The 27,544-nt window shown below is 38.1% G+C and overlaps 1 protein-coding gene across 6 annotated transcripts in view; it reads left to right on the top strand.

Moving 5' to 3' along the window:
• The first annotated feature begins 9,373 nt into the window (after positions 1-9,373).
• The window catches only part of LOC131246337 (uncharacterized), a 31,046-nt gene continuing 12,875 nt past the window's right edge, over positions 9,374-27,544 (top strand). Inside the window, exons 1-6 of one of the 6 annotated variants that reach the window (XM_058246358.1) lie at positions 9,374-9,913; positions 10,861-10,955; positions 21,062-21,119; positions 21,872-22,066; positions 22,501-22,577; positions 26,871-26,953. In XM_058246358.1, the coding sequence (XP_058102341.1) occupies positions 9,796-9,913; positions 10,861-10,955; positions 21,062-21,119; positions 21,872-22,066; positions 22,501-22,577; positions 26,871-26,953 (626 nt within the window). In that variant the 5' untranslated portion in view covers positions 9,374-9,795. The remainder of the gene's footprint in view (positions 9,914-10,860; positions 10,956-21,061; positions 21,120-21,871; positions 22,067-22,500; positions 22,578-26,870; positions 26,954-27,544) is intronic. The other 5 variants (XM_058246356.1, XM_058246355.1, XM_058246357.1 and 2 more) reach the window with 5 other exon arrangements.

Raw genomic sequence — 27,544 nt, 5'->3', positions numbered from 1 at the left:
ACCCCTGATTCGTGTACATTTGTTTGTTGTAAAAAAGATGAGATTTTTCCCACTGTACTCGTCACTTTTGAGCCACATACCTTATCACGCCCATCCAAACTTACCTTCCAAGACTACTGCCCTGCTGTACGAATGACTTTTCACTGGACCAAAATACCCCTGCCTCCCTTTTGGAAGCGGATTGGCTGGTGTGCGAAGATGAGCACCGATGCTTCTTGAACTCCGAGTTGTACAAACAGTTCAAAAGAGATCAAAGTAACATGGGCCCAATAGTTACGTATTTATTATATCCACAACATTCATCCATATTTTGAGATCATTCAATAGCATTATCCCTCCAAAAAAAAAAAATCATATCCAAAGATCATCTGGACCACACCACAAATAGCAACAGGGAAATTAAATTTCACTATTAAACATTTCGTAGGGCCCATCATAACATTTATTTTCCATCTAATCTATTCATAAGGTCACAAAGACCTGGATAAAGAGGAAAAACAAATTTCATATTGATCCAAAACTTCTGTGACCTTTAAAAGGGTTTCAACTGTAGACGTTCAATCCCCTACTACTTTTTACAGTGTGATCCACTTGATAGTTAGATCTATCTTATTTTTCGTCTCAAGCCTTAATACGAGCTCGCCAAATAGATGGACGGTTTGGGTATAACACATACCTCATGATAAGACCCACAAAAGTAGTGGGGGATTGCACCAAAAAAAAAAAAAAACTGCATAGCCTACGACAGCATTATCGTCGTACCAGCGGTGGTGTCGTAGGCTGTCCATTTTTTATTTTTATTTTTTATTTTTTAACAAGAAGAACTTTTTTCCCCCTACATTTTTCTCTAATACATGTTTATGTAAATATGTACATATAAGTATATAAAAATATTTTTCTCTTTTTTTATTCTTTTATTTCTTTATTCATTTAACAAGCATATCTCCTAAACCAAAATGAGTTACTTGATGTACCATATATGATTTTGGGGTAAGAGAAACTACTTTAGCCAGCCAACCTAGTTATTTTCCAAGATTTCATAAGGTCGATGGTCGAAAATCAATTTCATTCACTTTGCGGTAAATTTCAATCAGTTCGCGGTGAATTTCATTCACTTCGCAGTCAATTTCATTCACTTCATTCACTTTGCGGTCGATTTCAATTAGTTCGTGGTCAATTTCATTCACTTTGCGATCTATTTTATTCACTTCATTCACTTTGCGGTCAATTTCATTTACTTCGCGGTCAATTTCCTTCACTTCGCGATCAATTACATTCACTTCGCGGTGAATTCTCTTCACTTCGCGTTGAATTCTCTTCATTTCGCGGTCAATTTCCTTCAATTCGCGGTGAATTTCATTCATTTCGGGATCAATTTCATTCACTTCGCAGTGAATTTCCTTCACTTCGTGATGAATTTACTTCACTTCGTGGTGAATTTCACTCATTTAGCGGTGAATTCCATTCAATTCATTTACTCTGCGGTGAATTTTCTTTACTTCGCGGTCAATTACATTCACTTCATTTAATTTGCGGTGAATTTCTTTCACTTCGCGATCAATTACATTCATTTCATTCAATTTGCGGTCAAATTCCTTCACTTTGCGGTGAATTTACTTCACTTTGCGGTCAATTCCCTTCAATTCACGGTAATTTTTCACGTCACAGTGAATTTCATTCAATTCATCTATTTCGCGGTAAATTTCATTCACTTCGCAGTCAATTTCATTCACTTTGTTCACTTCGCGGTCAATTTCATTTACTTTGGGGTGAATTTCCTTCACTTTGTGGTCAATTTCATTCACTTCGCGGTGGATTTTCTTCATTTCATGGTCAATTTCATTCACTTTATTCATTCTTGCGATGACTTCGCGATCAATTACATTCACTTCGTGGTGAATTTCTTTCACTTCACGGTCAATTCCATTCACTTCGCAGTCAACTTTAATGGCTACGGTTATAATCCATAGCCATAGGGAACACTGGTTTTCAGAAATAATATTTCTGATAAAGCAGAAGCATTTTGACTCAATGAATATGCGTCGGGACATCAGGGGAGTAGTATGAGAAGGTTAGTTTGAAAGGGCTTAACAAGTTAAGTGGCTAAAAAGTGAGTCATATGGTACCAAAGAAACTCAAAAAAGATTGATGTAAGTTTTTTAACGGTCCAATAAATGCCCAATTAATCAAATCAAGTAATAAAAGTCCAATCAATCAAATCAAGGTAGGCTTTCGTTGATGATATATTTAGACGGGACCATAATTGGGAGATTTTAATTTGACTGGTATGACACGGAAGCAACTTTTTAAGTGCCTGCACATCCTCCATCACACTCTCCCAGGGTATTTTTATCTTTACTTAATGGGGTGGTCTTCATTGACAACGAATATTACCTTGATTAGATGCGGTTCCGATCAATAGGAATTTAGAATTATATGATGCATGACTTACATCTTTGCTAAGTATACATGCAGTGTCAATAACTAACAAGTGAGCCCATTATTTGATAATCCAGACCATTAATCTGTTGTGCCCCACCTTGTACAGGCAATTCGTCCAAGATCTCCCAAATTGCAAGATCTCAAAGATAAATACCAGCCGCTTATCATCTTGTGCATATTCCATCAGTCCTCACCTGCGTTATGAGGGTTTTGGCCCCTCCTCAGCAATTTCACCCCCCAAAATTCGGAAACGGCCCCTGCCACCAGCCAATGGCTGATGGTCGGTGCTCTATGGGCCCTACCATTATGTATGTGTTTTATCCATGCCGTCCATCTATTTTCACAGATCATTTTTTATTATGGAACCAAAAATAAAATATATCCCAATCTCGAGTGGACCACATTACAGGAAGCAGTGTTAAATGAACATCGACATTAACAACATTTTGGGGGCCATAGAAGTTTTGGATTAATTTGATATTTGTTTTTTCACTTCATCTGGGTCTATATGACCTAATCAACAGATTGGATGTCAAATAAACAGTACATTGGGCCTTAGGAGTATTTTAATGGTGGATATCAAATCACTATTATTTTCTGTGGTGTGGTCCACCTGATATTTATATCCCTCTCATTTTTGGGATCAAGCCCTAAAATGATCTTTAAAAATGGATGAAACAGATACATCTTGGTGGGCCCCACAGAGCACAGACCACCAGCCACTGGTCTGGTGGCAGGGGGAGTAGCCAATCCGTTTGCCCAAATTACAGGAACACGCCATGTCACATCCTACCATGTAAGGGCCATGGATGTTATGAACATTTCATATTGGCCCGCATGAGATGATCTTATAACAAAATTCTCACTGACAAAGAATCTTCACCATCCATTCGAAGCCTAGTTAGATATAATAAAATAAAATAAAATAAAAAATTGACTCCTGTTTGTATGCATCAATCAGAATATTTTTCCAGCGGTCCATCACGGTGAGGGACCTTACAGATGAACGGTCTGGATCATCGCAGGGTCAGGCGTCGCCATCCGGTGGGTAACTCGCTGACTTAGGATGTAGGTCAACCTCTCTTTCTACTTTTTTCAATACAATAGTACAAATTCGCACTATTTATTTCAAAATTAGTGGGAATGGTGCATTCGTCAAACTACGGTGGGCGTAGATATCAGTACCTGGCAGGAAGTTTGCCACAATATATCTCGACGGATTGCCTTACCCTTTAGGTTTGGATTAATCTATCGATGATCTAAACCGTTAATATGATGGGCCTCGCCTTTGATGGGGGATAACCTAAAGATAACATGTCTTGGATTGGATATTATGACCCTCCAATCATTTTACTCTTTTTTCCATTGAAAATAGACGGTTTATTTAATCTTGGAGTGATTTAAGAACGAAATATTTCAATCTTCTAATTATTGATTCCCCCATCTATGGTGAGACTCATCATATGAACGGTTTGGATTATTGAAAGGGATCCAGATCCAGCGGCTAAAATCTCCGCGTATCTTATTGCAATACATGGCAATGTATGTAACAAACCTCACGAAGATAGACTAGGAAACGGAAAGTCTGGCATCTTCTTTCAGACGGCTGATGCTTGGCATCATTACACCATGTCATTTTCTATGGATTGCTACTTACCAAAGTCACAAATACAAACTTACAAAATTTCATTTATGGCGAATTGGGAGATTTTTCGGCGATGAATTACATGATCTGCCAACCCATGATTTGGGTAATTAATTATCTATCAGGTCCCCACTTCTCCTGCATTTTCAATGATCCGGACGGTTGATCTGATGAGTCCCACTGTGGATGGATAGACCATCGAGTCTTCAAGACCGGACATCAACAACCCTTGGAACGGTGGTGACATTCAACAGACGGTCGTAGGGGATTGGCTTGTGTGAATGCTCTTCCGATGTGCGTGCATACGAGCTGAATGTGCCATGCTTTGGAGATTGTCTTTCACTGGATGATGTTTTATTTGTCATATGTAGTTAATCACTTTTCAGAGATTACAATAGCCGATGTTTATGATTTGTTTGTCTCGTACGTCTCAGCTTTCTTGGTTGTGTGATACTTTTCCTAATGCAGGCTCTAAATGTTTTGTTTAAAAGACTGGGGTCATCACTAGCTGATTAGGATGCGGTGTGTTCATGGTTGGCTACAGTCCGTGAATTTGCATGGGGATGGGGAATCATGAAAATCTCTGACATGAGCCTTTCTTTTACCCGCACTTGTATGTAGTCTATACTTTCATGGGCATACAGTTTTTAGAGAAATCCTACAAGAAATATTAGTTATACGGACATGCTTCATATAACACTACAAGGGGGCTAGGCAGGCAAAAGAGAAAAAGTAAATAGATCCTAACCTAGCTTTACAGAGTCGAACAACAATGGGCAGACAAATAAAATATAATAAAATATATAGGAAAAATAAAAAATTATAGCCTTACTTCAAAGAGCCAATGCCTTAGGCGGGCATGTGGAATAATAAATAAATAAGCAAATACAATAAAAGAAAAGAAATAGTAATTACAAAAAAAGAAAATGTGTAAAATATACTACATTCTAAGCTTAATTGAGATGTGAGAAAGAGAAAGCCAAACACTCTTATATTGGAAAAAAAAAAAAAAAAAGATGATTAGATGTCCCAAATCTCGAATTGAGTCTTGATGCAGCAGGGTTGACTTTTCTGATCTAGATTTTATAGTTGGTTGAAGTAGGACCTAGGTGTAGGTACGATCGTTGTAACATATCCTAAGCGACATAACCTCCTTTTGTTGAGGAATAGAAGCCAAAAAAGTTTGGTGCAGCTTCTATGCGAATATCTCTGCCATTACCTTTTATTTCAAAAACTAAAAGGAAAGTGAAAATACTTTTTCTAAGAAATTCATAAAAAGTAGATAATGAAAACATAATTTTCATAAAAAAGTTGATATTTCCTCAATTTATATTTCAATGACTCCTAACATGCCCTAGAGCTTACAACCATGTTATAGGCCACGCCACTCTCAAATACTTTAATATAAAAGTATTTTTATACTTTGGTTCACATGGTGTGATGCGAGGAAGCATGCAAGGGCATGTTTGGATACACCAATTTCATGAAAATTGATGGTAATGGAAAAATATTTTATATTGATGTGACATTTTAAAACCTCAAAATCAGGGGTGCCAATGGGCCAAGCTCAGGCCTAAAAAATAAGAATTTTGAATAGGGCTGGCTCGAAGTTGCGGCCTGAAACGGTTCAAAATACAGGCCAAGACCTACCCCATGCTTAGCCCATTGGCAACCCTAATCAAAATGATAAAGAAAAAGGAATTTCATGAAACAATTATTGTAAATTTTTATAATTTGGATTCTTTAGCATGAGAAATTAGGTGACTAATGTCTGGACAATGTGGAATCTTCATTCATCATCCAAACATACTCGTGAGATAAAATCAATGTTTCGGTAATGCTTACATAAATAGTACATTTAAAAAAAAAAAAAAATCACTTTTTAAATGTATATGTATCTTAAAATGGCTTAAAACGGCTAGTAGATATTTTTTCAAGCAATTTTTATAGCTCATTTGACATCTCCATTATAATCTAATAATAGATTTTCAAATAAGAGCTATTCTAATAAGCTCTTTTTATTCTAACTCTTGTTTTAAATAAGCTCATTTGGTAAAATTAGGTTTTTTTTTTTTAAAAAAAGCTCTTATATAAAATATGTTTGGTAAAATATTCGAATACGAGTTTCTTCTAGGGGTAGTTGATGTCACTTTTAATGATTACCACAACTTCATTACAAGAGCAATATAGACAATTGTTTTGGTGGATTTCATTGTATATTGGTCGTGCCCCAAATGGCAAAAGAAGGGATTGTTGCAACCTTCATATTTTAAGACATTTAAGCTGTCCATTATGTTAAACATTGGATGTGGATCCTCCATAATATAGAGCCCACCTTTGATGTGGATCATCCATCGTGTGAGTCAAACCTTTACGATGGGCCATCCATCATGCGAGGCTTGTCTTGGATGTGGACCATTCATTAATAGGGGTTGACCTTTGACATGTACCATCTATTATGTGGAGACCACCTTGATGTAGGTCACCTATCATGTGGGGCCCACCATTAATGCTAATTGTCCTTTATATGGGGCCCCTCAATGTCCACTGCCCATGACGCGAAATCGACATTTGATGCATCCATCGTGTGGGCCCCACCTTTGAAGAGGGTTGTCCATCATGTGGGGACCACTTTTGATTGTCATCATTTATCCTGTGGGGCGCACCTTTTATGTGGATCATCTATCATGTTGGGCCACTTTAGATATGGGTCATCCATCATGCGAGACCTTAGATGTGGCCGTCTATTAGGTGGGGCCCACTTATTGTTGACTGTCCATCACGAGGGGCCATAGTTTAATGTGGGCCATCCACAATGCGTGGCCCACCCCATCCATTATGTGGGCCATCTTGATGTGGACCATTCATTATGTGGCCCTCCTTTAATACAGATTGTTCATCATGTGGGCCCACTTTGGATGTCTATCATCCATTTTGTGGGTCCCACCTTGATGTGGACCATTCATCATGTAGGCGCATCTTTAATATGGATTGTTTATCATGCGGGCCCACCTATGATGTCCACCATCCATCATGTGGGTCCCACCTTTGCTATGGACTGTCCACCATGTGGGGCCCACTTGATGTAGATAGTTCATCATGCGGGGCCACATTTTGATGTGGAACATCTATCATGTGGGACCCACCCTTGATATTCACCATCCATCATGTGGGTCCCACCTTTGCCGTGCTAATCCATCATGTGAGACCCAACCTTCAACATGGCTCGTTCGTCATGCGGGCTCATCTTAGATGTCAACCTTCTGTCACGTGGTACCACTTCAATGTCTACCAGACATCATGTGGGTCCCACCTTTGATGTGGATTGTCCATCATGTGGGGCCACACTTTGATGTGTGTCGTCCATCATGCTGGGCCCACCTTTAATGTGACCGTGCATTATGTTAGCCCTAATGTGGACCATCCATCATGTGGGCCAATCTTAGAGAGATTGTAAAGAGGAGATGAGGGTAAGATGAAAATTAGTTAAAAAGTTTAAGGACATATTTATCTAAAAATTAATAAAAAATGTCTGCCTACTTAAGCCAAATAAACTTTAAAAGAAAAAATAACATCCCTATCACTTATTTTTTAAAAGCTTTTTAATTGGTTTCTAAAAAAATAAACTCTAAAATTAAACTGTTACCAAATAATATATTTAAACAATAAGAGCTTATATTTTTAGAATAAGCAAATAAACTATTACCACAATAAGAGCTTATATTTTTAGAATAAGCAAATAAGCTATTAAAAGTAAAGATACCTAACAACTCCTTACTAAAAGCTATGACATGTGGTAACAAATATAGTTTGGAAAACTTGCACTCAGGGGCTGTTTGGATACACTTACATATAAGGGGATTTATACTCTACTTTCCGTTTGGTATGTGGGCTAAGGATGGATTAAATGAGATCGAATTACTTTTAGTTTCGTGCAAAGTTTATCAGACGTTTGGAAACCCCCGGGAGGAATGAAATTGCAAACGGTCCAGTACATGATTTTAATGGACTTTGAAATCCAATACATACGTAGGCCCTACATTGATGCATGTGTTTTATTCATTCAGTTTCTTCATACGCATCCTTCACATGTAACATTCGAGTTGTATGAGCGTTCAAGTGATTGACAATATATATATATATATGGCTGATTATAATCCTATGGTATGCCAAATAAGATTTTATTGAATAATATGTTTTTGTCTGGGTAAGAATTTGATTGAAGGTCAAAATAATGATAATGTATTTTCAGACTTGCAATGATTGTGCAATAGTGATGATCTAACACAGCGGACCAAACAGCTGGGATTGAAAACCAATGGATAGAAGGTACACGGCCGTACCTGTGGACCCTGCAATGGGTACATGCAGTTTTCGCGTCCTTCTCCTTGGAAGTCGTTTGATACTCTGCCAGAGTAGGTCGCTGGATGCACAGGAACTCAAAAATCTTACAAATGAAATTTAAATTAACTCAAATTTATTGGTTGAATGATCCCATCCTCGTATTCGCCAATAATTATTTGTCGAAATAGGAACGCCACTTGCACCAAAAAGTTCCTGTGGTCGGCAGCTATCTGGGGCCACAGAAATTCCTGTGACAAATCCACTCCTCTCAGTACATCAGTTTCACAAAGCCAAAATAGGACAGGATTTCAAAGATCAGGCAGATTCAAAACCTAAGTGGACCACAGTACACGAAACAGCAGGGATTGAATGCTTCCCATTGAAAACTTTGTGGGGGCCACAGAAATTTGTATCAGTGTGATATTTGTACGAATAATTTATCTGAGTGGTAATAACCTTATGAACGGTTTGGATAGCATATAAACATCATGGTCAGTCCAGAAAGGTTTCAACAGTTGGCCTTTCTGTTCTAACTGTTTAATGTGGTGTGGCCCACTTAAGTTTTGGATCTTAATGATTTTTGGAAAACTGTCTATTATAGTCTTAAAAATCTTATGGACGGAGTGGATTTATCACAGGATGGGCCCCACATAGCTTCCGACCACAGGAAATTCCTGTGGCATGTGGGCACAGGGAAGTCAATTTTGGATATTTTTCATTTCTAACCTTATAATAATAAGAAGGATCCACCCACTCTGATGATAAGATAATCAAATCATCTAAACCCATAAACAGCACCGTGTGACCTGAATCACTTATAATCCACGTATGCAACTTCAAAGCACCTGTGTATCATGGGTCACACCCTCCTAGAGCATCAAAAGTCAAAGCAACTTCCATTCCGTCAAAACTCAAATCACACCAAACGCCTCCTTTTTCCAATCCTTCTGCTTTATTTGCTTTTCCAAGCTCATCAACAAAAGCAAAAGCATGAAGATGCAAAAGGCAACCACATTGCGCGGCTCGTAGAAGCCTCAGCACCAAAAGCGGAAAGATCGGGACTATAATAAATATCGAATATTCTCCTTACCATCTCTCGTTGGTTTTCAACGCGCTGTCTCTTTTTTTCTCATTCAACGGTCCAAAACATCCCGTCCAGATTTCAAACTCCACCTGGCCGTTGATTTCATTCGAAGGAGCCATCATCACTACTTGTGCTTGCGCTCGTGTATTGTTGTATTTTAGAAAAACCACAGCCGCATTCCGGAAATTCCGTTCTCAGTCGCTGGTAGCTGTTTATATAGCTTGAAGGGCTTTGAGTTGGTTTTAAAAAAAAGGATTTCTAGGGTTTGAGGGAGAGAGAGATGGTGAGTCTGGCAGGTTTTTGGTCGAAGAAGACTCTGCTTGCTATTGGATTGGGGCAGTTCGTTTCGCTTCTGATCACCTCAACTGGATTTTCATCTTCGGAACTTTCGAGAAAAGGTAAGGAATTTTCCACATTTTTAGTGATTTTTTGGCATTTTCTTTCTTCTTCTATTGGTATTTTAATCTTATTCTTGTTATATATATATATATATATATATATATATATATATATATATATATATATATATATATATATATATATAATTTTAAAAATGTTCTCTTTGGATTTATAAAACAAAGAGGAATCAATAACCGTGAATCCGTACAGGTGGGGTCCACCGTCCTGGTATTCATGCCGTTGATCTGATGGGCCCCTTGGTGGACGCATAATGCGCCGGGAATATCCCAGATTGGATGATCGTAACTTGTTTGATTGGTTGCCTGCAAGTGGACGGCTGGGGAAAAAGCATATCAGTGGTCCATTTTCAGCGGAAGAAAGGGCAGCGAGTGGATGACTAGGATCTTCCAATCGAATGGGATTATTTCGGCATGGTCCATCCATGTTGAGGCCAATCTGATTGACGGTCTGGATTGCCCAACCATGAGCCCTGCTTGTACTGACATGGGAGGAGGCCACCGTAAAAATCCTTGGGCATAGGATCATATGGTTCCTCTTTTATTTTATTTTATTTTTATTTTTTTTATTTTTATAATTTAAATTTATCAAGATGATTGTTTTTTTTTTTTTTCCCCCTTTTTTCTTCTTGATTTATTTTTAGTGGGTTGATTTTAGATTTTAGGGGACTTCGATATTTTCCAGATAGTTGTGAATTTACCGCATTATTTTTCAAGTTCTTGTAATCTTCAAATTTTTTTGTTTTTTGTTTTTTTCAATTAGAGAACTTCTGTTTGGAATGACATTTTTAGAGATTATTGCTGCTTGGCCATGGAATTCTTTACTTCCCTCATTTTGTTTTTTCATTTATGGATTTTTCTTTCTTTTCCTTCTTTCCTTTTTTCTGGGTTTTATTTTGGATTTTAGAGGATGGGTTTGGTTTTTCCAGGGATCAATGCACCAACTTCGCAGTCTTTTCTAAATTATGTGCTTTTGGCGATTGTTTATGGAAGTATGCTGATTCATCGAAGAAAAGCACTTCAGGTTGTTCTCCACTTCTTGTTTTTCTTTCAAAATTTTTCCTCATTGTTGGTAGTTATCCTGCACTTTTATCCTTAGATTTTAGTGAATACACTATTATTTTTATAATGTTTCAATTAAATATGTGAGGCTGGAGATATGGTTATCACTGTCCAATTTAATTTGCTATCTTTGACACATTACTTTGTGATCATTCTAGAACCGTTTTCATGGGAGCTGAAGCTGAAAGTTTCATTAACAAATTTGGAGCTCGGACTTGATTTGGTCCAGCTGTAAATTGTGACTCAGGCGGGTTGGCATGGTGATGCAGTCGCCCCACATTCCACACGTCCACACATTTGCACAAGAAAAAGTTCACTCCCTTTTTTAGCTTGTACCCAATTTCCTTTCTTTCATATTCCTATGTTAGGGGAATGTCTCTTTCTTAGGAAATAAGTATTATTAGATTTTCTCGTTGAAGTGTTTCGTTATTTGAGAGATCTTTGTGTTACCAAATTAGTATTTATGAAATAAGTATTATTAAATTTTCTTGTTTAAGTTTTTTATTTTTTATTTTGGAGATTTTGGCTGGCGAGGGATCCTGTTTTTAGATTTCATAGATTATGTTAGACTGTCTCAAAGAGGAAGTCTTGTAAGCACTCATTATAAATAAGGCATAGACCTATGGAATAAGACAATTGAATGATGTTTTCTTTGAGCAAGTTCTCTTGTTTCTCTACGGTAGTGTGTTGGAGAGGGGGAGCCGATCTCTAGTAAAAGACTAGAGGACTGTTGAGCTTGCTCACACTCATTGCATCTTTTCTCCTTGTGATTCGAACTTTCAGTCCAATTCATTGAATTATTTCTGTTTGTTTCTTCATTGTTCTAGTTGCAATACATGGTGACTCAGAAAAATCATGCGTTCCTAATTAAATTATTCTTTGATAATACACACATGTTAAAAATGCCAAATTACTTGGAAAATCTATCATTCATGTTTAGAATTTACATGTGATTTAGGCTTTGCAGTAATGAGACATACAACATGTGTGTGTCTATAGGTAAACATACATGCATACATATCTCCTATGTGTGGCTATATGCGTGATATTTGGGATGTTTATCTAGCGGGCTTCTTTGTCCTGTCCTAAAAACTGGTTTAGGCTATCATTGAATCTATGGCTATATCATTCCTTGTTCCTTGTTGGATTATTGGGCTATGTCATCATTGGAGTAGCAGGCCACAATCGCAAACTTCAGAAAGAGAGAAGAGAAAATGGAAGTACGAAACCGTAGTTAGAATCTTTTATAGGGGCCGAGCTAAAGTCGCTAAAATAATGAATATGGCGTAGTGGCTTTGGAGATTGGTTGAAGAGGAAGTATGTTCATGAGAGTCATTCATGTGATACAGAATCCATCGAGGTTCGTTTACAAAGGAATCATCCCAGTGCAGAGCATGTAGATTTAGGAGGGTGGCATTTAGGTGCAATAATATTTTATTTATTAGGTTGTCATAAAAATAGGTATTTGTTAGAGGAGGCATTTCCTGGAGGATGTGTGGTGGGCAACATCCCTTCAATGAGGTCTATGTATGCTGTTTTGTGTGGCACTTGACAAAATGCTAGGGTGTCTCAGTTATACCACATGATTGACAATTAGGTATTATGCGGGCCAACACTCTGAAGAGATTTGAGAGAAGCATAATTTTTGGAGTTGCTAAGCCTCATGGTGACGTTGGATGTGAGTTACAGTTGGAAGTTGAAAAAGGAAGGATTGGGTAGTTGTCAATGAAATGATTCTATTCATCTCTTTTATGTCAGGTTTTGAGTAGAAAGGTGTCTCTAACGGCTGCAATTTGGACTTTGGAAATACTAAGTCCCCCAAAGGGCCAAATCAAGGATTTGGGCCTTTTTGTTACATTCGAATAAATGCATATTTATTGAGTCATCTATATTAAAAAAGATTGGTCATCTGTATAGCCTATCCAATTTTATATGTATACATCTCTCTCTCTCTCTCTATATATATATATATAGAGAGAGAGAGAGAGAGAGAGAGAGAGAGAGAGATGGTACTATAAGGTCAACCTCATGGGAACTTCCCATGAGGTCGAGCTGTGTAGGCCCCACCGTGATGTGTGTCGAATATCTACCCTGTGCATTTTACGGGTCCCCTTTAGGTTATGGGATATCTAAAAAATCAGCTGTATACGGAACTCAGTTGGGCCATATCATTTAAAACCATGTGAAGTGATGAGGACATCGTGCACACGCCCGCCCGCACACCACCACCCCTACGCACGTACGTACGCAGAAGGAGGACCCCACCATCGATCTGGCTCGATGACGATGTCCAGGGAGGGCCTCCTAGCTAGAAGATAAGTTTTGGTTTAGAAAAGTGGGCCTGATAGTCAAGAAAAGCCCATTATGGGATCTCATGATCGTGACCCACTCGTCGGATTGATTTCATATTTTAGGTTTTGTTTATTATTATTATTTAGAACATTATGAACGCATTAGATTTCTCTGTTTGGTTTTTATTTTAGTTTACTTCATCGCCAAGTAATAGGTTGCGCACATGGTGTGAGTTTTGGGGTATAGGATTTTCCCTATAAATAGGCACCCTTTGTAGTTCTTTTGATTCATTGAAGTTAATAAAAAAAATTCCTGCTTTATTTTTCTGCTCTCTTCGTGAGTTGTGGAAGAATTCAAAAGTGGGTGCGAAGCCCTTCCTTTTCGAAGGGCTAACTACTGTGGTGCGAAGCCACATCGATCCCGATTCACCCCCATCCCCCATCATCTTTTTTTCCATCTTCCCCCACCATCCGTACTTCGAATTCGTCCTTTTGTTGCATTAGATTTCTTCATTACAGCAGGTTTTTAGATTTCGGCCCGCAGGCGAGCTGAAACTTCGGCGGAGCACCACGCACAAACTGTACATCGGATCGAGCTGAGATTTGGGGTTTTGGAGACCATCCCTGGCCGACCAAGGCCAAGGTGGCATTTTTCTAAATAGTGGGCCCCACACACGTGCGGCCGGGATCACACGCACGTCCGTCTGGCCATTGTTGCTGCTCACACGCGGGATCGTCTTTTGGCTCAGGTTTTGATCCTCTTTTATCCTCTCATAGCCGTTTTTCATGAATCCTAGCCCTAAATTACGTTTTCTCTAAGTTATTTGCCAATTTTCTTACCCTAGGGTTCCCCGAATTGGAATTTCTGAATCCCTTGGATTAGGGACTGATTACTATGCATGTGTGGATGATTATTTCTTATCTTTGAGTATTGTTTGGTTCATAATTTTTATTGATCCAGCCCTATCATGTGTAGGCCTGGACCCGCATAGATTCCCCTTAATTGAATGTTTGGACTTTCATGTGGGATATGGAATTTGTGTAATTGTTTCTGAACTAACGTGATCTTAAGCCTGAAATCTCGCATATCATATTTAGTTTTCATGTCCTCCATCATGAAGATATGCCTAAAACCTATAAAATCACTTGGTGGGGCCCACCTGAGTTTTGGATGCGGCTGAAACTTGGCTTGACCCCTCATCCAAGTGGGACACACGCAATGGATGGGCTGGATTTGTGAACTACATATCGGTGGGCCCAATAAATGATTATGAATGTTTTAATGGGAGGATAACCCCTCTCAACTGTTGTATGTGGTGTGACGCACCCAAGTTATGGATTGACTTGATTTTTAAGCCCATGGCCCACCATGGAATGGTTCATCTGATTGATGAGGTAGATGTTTAACACATCACGGTGGGGCCTACACATACTGACCTCATTGGAAGTTCCCATGAGGTCGACCTCATAGTACCATTTCCCATATATAATAAATAAATAGATAAAAGTTTTCACTTAAATGTTTGATCGAAATAACTACTCTTAGCCACCCTCCTTGGCTTTGTTGCAATGGATGTAAGAGGGTCTGTAGTACTTGAAACACTAGAGTGATCTAGTGGCTAAGACAGGGCCTAGAAGCGCTTACAACTACGTGATATGACATCCGCCTCTACACGTTTATAGGGTTAACCCCTATCCAACGTTTGATAGAGCCAAGGAGGGTCAATCCTCACTCCTTATCCCCATCTCAGCCAAGGCTACTGACACCCTTACTTATTCATAGGGAAGAGTGGAGCCTCAAGAACATTGTTGAGGTTAAGATCCTCGGCATCTCTTGAATCTTAATTCTCTAGAAGGGTATTTGTCCACATGAAAGCGAGGCAAACATGGAAGAGATCGAACAAGGAATAAAAAGCAAGCCTACCTTCCTTTTTGACTATTTTGATAGAGGGGAATGGATAAAAGGGTATTGCGTTTGGTGGTTGGTGGGAAAGGACAAGGTGCTCACCATTTTTTTTGGAAAGATGACACTACTTTATTAAAAGAACGCCAAACAGTGAAAGCTATAGCAAAGACACAACCAATTCACACCAATCCTTATGGTTGGTGTCTAGAAAAGAATTAGACCACTCTATAATAACAGCCTTAATCCTTGAAACAACCCCTAACTCTGGCATACTCCTATCTTGGAAAATTTGATTGTTCCTTTCGCTTGATAAAACCCACAAAATAGCCAAAAGCAACAATCTCCAAACTATCCTCCCTTTCCCCCCTGACTCCGACTATATGCCACGTAGAGCTAGGCATCGAGTCGAGTCGGACCGAGTTTGGGTTGACCCAACTCGATTTGGTTTTGAAATAGGCTTGACCTGAACTTGAACAGATTCGATACCGAGTCCAGCATGACCCGATCCGATTCGGGTGCAATAAGTATTTACGGGCTGAAATCACCACTCAAAGCTAGATTCACTTGTTGGAATTGCAGCCTCTCTATCAACTACATGGCATCTTATGTCTGGAATGTCAGATCTGAGTGTGTGTGTGTGTGTGTGTGGGTTGAGTTTTGGATCGAGTCGAGTCAGTACCGAGTTGGATTTCGGGTCGATTCAAGTAGAGTTACTGGGTGACTCGAACTCGACTCGGTTTGAGTTTGGATTGGATGAAGTCAACTCAATTCCGATCGACTCACCCACTCAGTTCGGATCGAGTTAGATCTGAACGAGTCAGATGAGTCGAGTCGTCTCGTGCCCAGCTCTAATGCCACGCCAAGAAGAGAGACTTAGTGGACTCCCGCATCACCCACTACATGTTGAACATGATGAGGCAATTATCGCAAATCACATGGGCAAACATGCAATCAATGACAAGTGGCTCATCGAATCCACATTTCTCATTCACATTAAGCAACAATTGAGGATTATCATTGCCCTTTTCTGCAAATTATCAATAACGAGCACTCTTTTTCTTCCAACTAGCTAGGCGAAGGCCTCAACACTAGGACCTGCTCCATGGTACCAAATGAAAGAAGTGGGACAGAGAAATGATTGTGTCTGGTCTTATCCCAAACCATAGCATCTCTCACACCAGGAAACCCAGCAAGATGGAGCTTATCCAAGAGATGAATGAGCTCCAACACTTCCTCATCTGAAAGGTTCCTTTTGCAAGGGGGGGAGCAAATACCGACATCTTTCGAGAAGCAGTGAGCTATTGAGATACCCCAGTCTAGAGCGAGATCTACCAACCTTGGAAACTTCTCCTGGAGAGGACTCTTGGCGATCCAATGATCAACTCAAAATCGATTCTCTGCTTATCTCCGCATGAAATGTGAGCACTTCCTTGAATCAAATCTAGTGCTCACCGTTGACCACTTGAGATGTAGAAGGATGATGATAAAGAATGTTTGCTGCTCTCTATTCCTCAGAATTGCTGAAACAAGAAGCCACTTGTTTATGCATTGTGATTTTTGAGGCAGTGGTAGGAATGGAAAATTCTTTGGGGTCTTGTTTTGTTGGCAGGAATGTGAACAGTTTGGAGGGATCGTAACAACAGGATCTTCTATAACAAATCATCTCAAGTTGAAGATGTATTGTGATCAGCACCAATGTCGTTGCTTGGGTAGTTGGGTTGGCTGCTTTGGGAGCCTTTAAGGTTAAGGGGTGTTGTTAAGAAAACTTAATGGACAGCTAGGGAGCTGATTCTATTTATGGTGTTTTCCTTCTAATAAAATCTTGTCATCGTTCACAAAGTATAACATTTTGGCAGCTAAAACATTGAACATAATATTAATATGAAGCATGTTTCATAACTTTTATGTGTCCTTTTTAACCAATAAAACTGTGAAATCCCTCAACCCATTTTTTTTTTCTTTTATTTTAATGGGCCTACTCATCAAGTCATGTTGATTTTGTGCCCTTAAGTCTACACCTTTTTGCTTTCACTCAATCTAGTCATTGAGTCTTGAAAAACTTTTGAAACTCATGTTGATTTTGTAACACCATGATTTGGTCCATGATAGGGTGCAATGCTAGAACAAGATTCGTGTGGCCAACCCCAAGTAGTTGGTATAAGGCTTTGATGATGATGATGATGTTTTGTTGTGTTGATTTTGTACCACTTCTCAACTGTCTACACCTTTTTTTTTTTGGACACAGTGTGGCATCAAAATGGGATTGGCTTGGGCAGACTCATGTAACCCATTCTTGAGTTTATTCTTTTCTATGAATTCTAATTTATACGGGTCATTTAGCATGGCTTTCGATGATCTATGCCCGTTGGCTGAAAATCTAGATTAGAGTATTGTGGATGTGCTTCTCTGACTATCAAAACACCTTTATTTCAGTTACATCAACCATTCACACTCAAAATATGACATTCCAAACTCATGCCAAGTCATTCCTTCTAAGCGATGTGTTGCATTGGAACTCGTGTGTAGGGAAAAATGGAAAAAGTTAGCTAGGGCGTCCCCCAAAAGTGATGCACAAAAACAATGGCTGCGTGATGTGAGAAACAAGGTATTCAACGGTAATGATGGCCACCACATGTACCATTATGACAACAACCTCTTCTTTCTTTCTTTTTTTTTTTTTTAAAAAAAAAAGAAAAAAGAAAAAAAAAACCTGCTTTGGCCCATTACGGACAATTACGGGGCTGTAACCAGTCATGTTTTTTTAACAGCCATCAAGACTGTTTCGGCCCTGTAACGTGTAACGGTTACCACTGTTACTGTCATTACGTCACCGTTTTAGTATACCATGGTAAGAAATAGGCAAGACATCATCTTATTGAGTGGGCAACTTCCAGGCCAGCTTTGAAGGACTGCTCTGTTGACAGTCTATCTTGGAATATTTTGTAACTTCTGTTTGTGCGTTTCCTAATTTTCTTTTGTATAGTTGCTATATAGTTTCTTTTTGAGGTTGTTGGCTTATTTTGGCCTCGTTTTATAAATAAATCTTGTTACTTTTCAAAAAAAATAAAAAATAAAATGGATAAGGGTTCCTGCACCATTTTGTATATATCAAGAAGTTTCCTTAAAGGACTACCTTTGATACCTTGGGTCAGTGATTCATGAGGATGGTGAGTTTGGGAAGGATGTTGCCCATAGAATTCAAGTTGAGCAGAAGTAATGGAGATGTGCCTATGGAGTTTAATGCGATTGTTGTGTGCTACTCAATCTGAAAGGGAAATTCTACAGGATAACCTTGCTTTATGGGACAAAATGTTGGGCTTTTAGGAACAGCATGTTCATAGGATGTGTAGAGGATGTTGAGATGGATGAGTGGCAAGATGAGGATATAATTAGAAATGAATGCATTTGAGGGAATTTAGGAGCCAGTAGGTAATAAGATGAGGGAAAGTAGACTTAGGTGGTTTGTCATGTTCAACATAGACCAAGCTGCACCAGTTAGGTGTGAATTAGTACAAGTCAAAGGCTCTAAAAGGCTAGGGGAAAGGCCTAAGAGGATGTGGATGGTAGTAGTAATAAGAAAAGACTAGCCTATGGTCTAACTGAAGGTATGTCCCTTGATAGAGTGGTATGGTGGAACAAGATTTATGTAGTTGATCCCAATTGGGATAAGCTTAGATGATGAGGATGAGACACTCACATGTGTGTCTGCCGCACGTGTGGAAATGAAATGCTTATTTGCATTGTCAATATAATTGGATCATTTTTTTTTTCAGTGTTGGTGGAACAGTTACCGAGTTTGATCTATTTTTCCATACAGTGTGTGTGCGTGCGCCTTTGCTGTTGTCACCAAGTCGAAGACTTGCAGGAAGTGAAATGATTATTTGCATTACAAAAAATAGTGTCAAGCTTTTTTTTTTTCCTTGAAGTGTTGGTGGACAGAGAACATCGATCCACATGACGATTTTGATGACCAGAACATTGAATGCTTTGAATAACCTTAATTACCTTTTCGTGTTGTTTTTTTGTATTATTTATATATTGTTAATTTTAAACACTTGTGTGAATATGTTTTCTTTAGCAAATACATTTATCCTTCACTAAAAGGAAAAAAAAAACTTTAGCAAATACATTTATTTATGCATTTTTCTCTCACTTTGGGTTTGTTTGGATGATGCTTGGGATGGTTGAGACCGTTCAGGCATGGATACAGAACAGTGAATATTCGAATAACACTAAGTATCCTTCTTTGTTGTTCTTATCTATAAATATATATATATATATATATATATATATATATATATATATATATATATATATATATATTGTTAAATTTTTGTAATTGAATAAATATATATATATATATATTTTTTAGCAAATACATTAGTTATACATTTTTGATCTCTTTCGGTTTGTTTGGGTGATGTTTGGATGATTGAGGCCTTATTTGAGATGTGGAATTGGGGTGGTTTGGATCTGAACTCCGAAAAAGAAAACCTTGTGGAGACTTGCCCTGCTACCTGGGGGCAGTCTGGAAGGAGTGTAATGACATGACATATTGTCACAAAGCTGTTCAAGAGTATGAGTTTTCTAGAAAAGTAGGCATCTGTGCTATTGGCTTAAGAGCCTTTACTGGGTGTTTAAAGAGTAGTTTGAGGATAGTTCAGATCCTGAGTCTATTTTGTGTAGGAATTGATGATCTTTCTTTCTTTCTTGCATTGAGTTGCACGTGGTGTGTTATCTAGAACTTCAGGCTAGCTCTCTTGTTGACCTTTCTCATTAGTATTGATAAAATTTTGTTGCCTTAAAGAAAGAGTATCATTTTCTTTAGCCAACCCCAAATAGTTGGGACAAAGGCTATGATGACAATGGTGATGTGCGAAATATTTCTTTTATACTAGTATGGAGTGAACTAATATCTGCACAACAATAGACATTTCGCTACCATTTTATGACTTTATGCACATGCTATCTTGTCAAGTTTGTGGCATTGATGTGTTTGCTACTTCATATGTGTTTCCCATGGCTATATGAATTTCTATATGTTAGTGATATTGGTTAAATGTCTTGGCTTGATTTAGAACTAGGATAGCAAAGCAATCTGTGAAACTCTATTCACTGTTTAATCTGTTTGTCTTGGATATGGTTATTTTTCCATAAACTGCTCTTCATTCCTCAAATTCTCATATGATGATAGAACTTCTATAAGGCCCATCCACAGATCTCTCACATTGCGCCATGTAAGGTATTCCATAACAGTAATGGTGGCTGTAACGACAACTGCCATTACCATTATCATACATGCCATAAATGCTGTTATGGCCATGTGTCGGCCTCACGTGATGCTTACCACTGTTACCGTTATGAAAGCGTTTTGGAATACCTTGGTGCCATGACCTTATGTTATTATCTGAAAGTCAAATTCATGTCAACAGCATCTTTGACACCAAATATGTCTTTCCTTAAGCTCAAGTAAATGGCATGATGAAGATTGCGTATAATATCTTGATATTCTCTTCCTTTCCAGTGTTTTGTAGACATTGAATTCTAACCTCATTATCCATTGATCATGTCCAAGCATGCTGTATTGTTTTGTTTTCTGGTTAGTGCTGTATTTCATTTTGGCCTTTTTTGTCGAAGGTTTTTCCACATCAAAGGCTTCAATCTCTATTTTATTTACATGGGAAGTAACAATAAGGCATGAACCTTGATCAATTTCCTAAATCATTGAACTCCCTAGAAGTAGCATAATATTAATCCTTTCTTTTCAAATGCATATGTTCCCTTTTCTTTTAGTAAATTTATCTCTACGCTTGGGAATCTTTCTGATTCTTTGTGCTCTTACAATCTTCTCCGGTTCTAACAATTGTGCAGATGAAATGGTATTACTATTTGATGCTTGCTATTGTTGATGTAGAAGGCAATTTTCTAGGTAAGTGATGATTACTGTATGGTGGTAAACTTTATTTTGGGATGCCATCCACATTATCATCAGTGATCTTATATTCTATTTGTTGGATTTGTGGTCTACATGATCCAGTTATTTTTTAAATACCCAGAGCAATATTAGAAACTGTATGCTGTCCATATTTTCAACGTTGTTTGTAACTATTTTAAAATGCACCTGTTTAAGCTCTCACGCTTGCTTAATCATTCGTCAACTTTATCATCCTGTCTGTATGTTCTTTTGGCAACTATTCATGCTGGTCACAGCATTGCTGGTTCAACATTTTCACCAGCACATGCAACTGAGCTCTATGAATCATTGGTAGTATAACCCTAGAAAGGTTCTGACAAAAGGCCAAAATGTTTCCTGACCCTTTTTAAGACCTTTTTTAAAAACATATGCTGGGTTCAAATCCAGAGTACAATGGCAGACAGGGTGCGTTCAACATTGAGGTCTCTGGTTTGAGCCCAGCTTACCTATATAAGAGACGTTTTCAGACCTTCAGAACAATGAGTAAATCGGTGCAGTTTCTTGGGCGTGATGAGAGCCATTAGATTATTTAGTTCATACTTTGCATTCCACAGACGTTTATACACCATATTGATTTTTAACTTCTAAGATCCCTTATTATTTTTCAGTCATTCATTTTCAACAGTGGGAATGGATCTGATCATATTCTCATATACTTCAAATACTTGTTGTTTGAAAAATTAATGAATGTGGTGTATTTTGTGCAGTGGTGAAGGCCTATCAGTACACATCCTTGACAAGTGTCATGCTGCTAGATTGTTGGACTATTCCATCTGTCATTTTCCTGACATGGATGTTCTTGAAGACAAAGTACAGATTGAGAAAGTTTGTTGGTGTAGGTGTTTGTGTTGCTGGTCTCGTTATGGTTGTATTCTCCGATGTCCATGCACATGATCGAGCAGGTAATGACGGCTGTTCTGGTATTGTTTGCCTGTCAGATCCTTGTGATCTCGAGTTCATCTTTGCATGTATAGTGGTCAGGTTACTTCTCCTGTTTCCACAGCACTGTGGGTAGTAACATGGGGGGTATCACCAATTAGGCAAAGTTGGGTATGTGGGCGGTTTGTGGTTGCAGTGGCAAGGCTGTAATCTTTCTCATTCATCCCTGGATCAATGAAATCCAATCCTTTCAAAGTAACCATTGTATCTTAAAAGTTACGGAAGTATGTATTACAGAGCATTGTGCTTGTTGTAGGGGATTGCTTCAACCTATCCATTTTGTTTTGCTTATGACGTATCTTGCATATTCTACTGACACATGTAAATTCATTCATTTTGTTTCTGTGCACTGGTTCATGTCTTTCCTGAATTGATGTATTTTATTCATGAGTTGTAGGAGGGAGCAACCCTGTTAAAGGAGATATGCTTGTGATTGGCGGGTCCATGCTCTATGCAATTAGTAATGTTAGTGAGGTATGCTCCAGTTCTATTTTTTCTTTGCCCAAGTTTTGGAAACAATCAATGTAGATCATTGTTTGTGTGGATTTTATGGTATTAGAATGAGGAAAATGAGATGAGAAGAAGAAAAGGAAGGGAGAGCTTGCCATTCTCTCTCGCAAATCTTGTTACTTACAGCCATATGAGTAGATATACAATTACAAGAAATAAAGATTAAGAAAAATGTGATACGTAGGCAGGCTTATGTTTTTTTTTGTTTTTTTAAAGCATTGAATGGTCAAACTTATGGTACTTCAGAGGAGCACTTATGCAAGTGACAAATTTAACAATCCCCCTCAAGCTAGATCATAAATATCACACATGCTATGCTTGCCTAATGCTTCTCTATTCTGGGTTGATCAGCAGCCTTTATAAAGATGTCAGCCAATCGACATCTTTACAGAGGCTGCTAATAAAAAAGTCAGCCAATTGATTGGGGCGAACAACATAATGATCAATTTCTTCGTTACTTTCTCTCGAGCAAAGTGACATTCCAGTTCAATATGTTTGATTCTTTTTTGGCAATACAGAGTTTGCAATATAAATGGTTGCTTGATTTTCACAGAGATAAGGAATATGAGTGGAAGTATCGAAACCCATCTCATGAAGAAGTGATTTTAACCATATGAGCTTGCATGGAGTATTTGCCACTACAGCCTACTCTGCTTCAGCAGACAATTGAGTGACCACACTTTGCTTTTCCAAGATAGCAAATTTCCTCTCACAAATGTGCAATAGCCACTTGTAGATCTTTGTTGTTAGATGAACCTGCCCAATCCTCTCTCTCTCTCTCTCTCTCTCTCTCTCTCTCTCTCTCTCCCCAATAATTTAGACCTAATAATTGACAACCCTGGCCAATCAACATCCTGATATCCAGTCACATTCAAATGATTACGGACAAAATTTGGATCCCTTTGCCAGAGCAAATTTTAGATACTAAAGAATGCGATATGTATCCTTTAGGTAATGAACACAAGGAGCATGCATGCATTGGCTTACTACACTAAGAACATAGTCTAGCTGAGTGATGGTTGAGTAAATAAGTCTGCGAACAAGATACTAATGAGAACTGGTTTATTCAGTACTTTAAGGTTTGCCCTTATGAAGATGATGATTATTTTATGTGAGACTGAGAGTCAGCCGGTTTTGTACTTAGCATTCCCCCATTAGTAAGTAGATTAAGCAGATCAAGGATATACTTTCTCTTAGAAATGAATATACCTTTCTTTGATATGACAACTTGACGCGTATGAACCAAATAACATGTGAGATCAAGTAGCCGAATTAAGATATTTAACAAAAAAACACAAACATTGCTCATCACAAATATCATGAAAATCAAAAGAACATCATGCATAATTCTAGCCTAAGCTACCAACATTGTAACACAAGATCATTAAATAAAAGAAACTAGGATCTAATGGATGTAAGGACATCTAATTAGCATAGGGTATAGTCTATTTCAAAATAGAAAACTTAATACAACTTAGGGTGAAAATTATGGTTTGGGTAATTTGGGAAAATAGGAAAATTAGGAAATTTAGGTTTAGGGTTAGGGTTTTGGGGATGGAAGAAAGGGATTTTGATATAATGATGATGGGAAACCAAAAGGGGCAAGGAGGGATTCACGCGTGTGGCCGTTTGGTCACACGTCTGGCGTGGGGTGGATGTGTTTAGATCGGTTAGGGTTTGGATTGTGGATAAGTATGGGAAAGTTGAGTTTGGGAGATGACGAAGATTTGGGATGAGAGAATGAAGAACCTGACGAAAATACCTGGATGGGGGAGAAAAGAGAAGAAGGTGTGGGGATAGATGGAGACCTCACACCTTTGTTGATGAATATTAGCCTCGCACGAATATCCTTTCCAAATCGCATAGAAGTATCTTTAAATCGCATTAAGATGGAAGAAGAAAGCAAGAGCTTTTCTTTCTCTCTCTTAAATTTTTTTTTAAAAAAAAAAATCACAAAATCTAATGAAGGAGATATTCACATGCCCACCCTCTTTTATAGCTTCAAAAAAGTTTAAAAATTACAATAAACACCCTGTTTGTGAAATTTGATGAAAATACCCATAATCTAACTAAAATCAAATAGAAACACTCATAATGGTGTCCAAACATAACATAAACAATACTAAATCCTATAAGCTGATAAAATCTAAGAAAACTAGTGTGGACGATCCACGATCAATGGCCCGATCATGTGATCCAACGGCCTGATCGCCACGTCCCTCCGATCCAACGGTCTGGATTACTCCATAAAGCAGCCCATGTGCATCTTCCTAGTGCGGGGTCTTCCAGATGCTCACACATGCACATGGGGTCTTCAACATGATCAAGGGTACTTGCCTAGCCACAAGGAAATCGGTGCGGCCCGCCTCCTCCTCTGATACGTACGCAAGGGCGTACATGACATGATGTCCTCATCACAACTTCAATCCGCGGAAAGTATTTCAGGTGTCTAATGTCTTTGGTATCAATATCTGCACTATATATAAGTTAAAATTTTTTTTTTCCCCTTTCATCTCCTCCGCACTCTCTTGTTAGAGCAATGTTATTGACATAAGCTGTCAATACTTTGATGCTGTCTTAGCTCCTTTTAACAAACATGAAGCCTTCTTGGAATTCATATTTACACACAACACTGCTAATTTCCAAACCATGCCTGGGGAAACCCAAAATAGTTTCAAACCTTTGAAGCCTTCTTTAGTTGACAGGCACTACCTCTCACCCCCTCAGGAGAAACTCCTAGAGGATGATCTATATAAACTTCTTCTTCAAGGTCCCCATGGGGCCTCTTCCCCCCCGAGTTGATGGAGGGCAATTTTCGATTAGTTGTCACTGACAGCAGAATTCACACAGAAGTTAACTTTGCTACTGGAGCAAAAGCTTCATGCAAATCAGCTCCATATTGCTTAGTGAACCCTTCAGTGACCATATATCCTTTTTATTGTTCAATAGATCCATCCGGTTTATGCTTTAAAGTATATATCCATTTGCTGAATGTTTATAAGGTGGTCTGGATAATAGTAATGAAAAGATGATTTATGCTTTTGTTGTTTTTAATCACTGGAAAATCATTAGCATTTATTGTAAGTACCTAATCTGTGGGATGTGGATCTTTCTACCCATCTAATCATAAAATGGTTAGAATTGTGTCCGCTAATGCAACCTCCTTACTGTAAACTGATTGAGTAATTGTGCTGTTATAGAAATATATACTTTGCAGTGTCTTTTCCTGTGGAATCATCACTCATGGAAGTAATTTTTATCTCATGTTTGAATACAATGAGATCAGCCATGCATCTTAAGTCACTAGGAAGAAAAGGATCAATGATTCAAAGGCCTATTATTCTAGTATGAACCAATAAAGGAAAACTTGATGTTTTACTGGGTTGAGTCAACTCAAAGGTTCTGTTAAGTCTAGTTTAAAATATAATAGAAACTATAAAAAAACAATAAAAGTAACAAAAATATTTTATATTTCAAAAAGCAATTAAAAAATATTGATACCTTGGCAGAGTATGCTATCTGTGCATGCCACTATATGTGTGGAATACATATCAGCACCATCTTAAGTACTTTCCCGAAGATGAAGTGTAGCCCCCAATGTAGATGGAAGACTCTAACCTATGATTAGTGGAAAATGTTTCTCGGATTGGTCGTTGACCCTTTTTTCTTCATTTAACCAATTGTTTAATGACCTCCAATGGACAACCATGAATAGCTATTCAGTGTAATTTTCTGGGTTATTCCTCATCCACAACAGGATCCATGTTTTGGATGGTTTGGATTTAGGTTCACATATACATGTTTACTCTAGCTACACACACATGCATAGCGGTTGTTATACTCTACCAAATAATGTAATGGAATTCAGGATCTGAATGCAAATTCAATGTGAAAAAACATGTACTGAAAATGGTGAATATTTCTCAGACATGCACACAGAATTTTCAGCCTTTTGCAGCTTAGGATTTCCACAATAGGCTTCTTCTCAAACCCTTCAGCTTGGATGAATCAGAAGCTGATTATTTTAACTGTTTCATTCAATAGACACAAGTCAGTAAAGAAATATTGTAGGGAAAATTTTCCACTAAAATTTCAACTCAAATTTTTTTATACAAAGAAAAAACTCAATTCAATCAAAAGTCCCTTGAGTCAGTTGGGTGGTTACAATTGGTTATTAGTTTATGCTTTTTATAGACACTAAGATTTTGTGTTAAGATTGTTTCCAATGCTTTTTTTTTTTTGTTGTTGTTGTTGCAGGAGTTTCTGGTGAAAAGCGGAGATAGAATTGAGCTCATGGCAATGCTGGGCTCCTTTGGAGCTGTTATCAGTGCATGCCAAATGTATCCTTGACTTAAAGTGAAACATGGCATTTTTTATTTTTTATTTTTCTTTTTGGGAATTTCATGAGAATCTTTTGATGCAAATACCATTTGCTGAAAACTTGGATTGGAATCAGAAACTGATCTTTTTAAATGTTTCTATTCAACTTGGCCTAGTCAATGCTTAACTCGTCCTATGTAACTGCATTTTAGTCTAGTTGTGATATTTTGTTAAAAATCCGTGTTTGAACTCCGCATTCAGAGCTCCGAACCAAATCAAACTTCAAACTCTACAAAAAGCACAATTCAGAATTTGATTTTTAAATGCTTTTGCTCAACTTGTCTTTGTCATTGATTACGTTTGCAAATGCATCCAAGTCTTCTTTTGACTTTGCTGTTAATTTTTTATGAATCATGTTTGAAGTTGGATTCAGACCTGACCAAACCTATTCAGACTCAGCAGATTACTGATGTCATTTCTCTCATTTTCTTTAGAAGGAAGAAAAACATTGCACGGGCAGAGATTGCCCAATAGAAAGGCCTAGGAAATAGAAAATCCGTTCGTAAGAGAATTTGCTCGTTAACCCTGCAAGCAACATATAAAAAATTCCA

The sequence above is a fragment of the Magnolia sinica genome, chromosome 5 (genome assembly GCF_029962835.1).
Source record: "Magnolia sinica isolate HGM2019 chromosome 5, MsV1, whole genome shotgun sequence".
NCBI classification, from domain to species: Eukaryota; Viridiplantae; Streptophyta; class Magnoliopsida; order Magnoliales; family Magnoliaceae; genus Magnolia; species Magnolia sinica.
The sequence above is the reverse complement of the archived record's forward strand: the minus strand, read 5'-3'. Positions and strand labels throughout refer to the sequence as shown.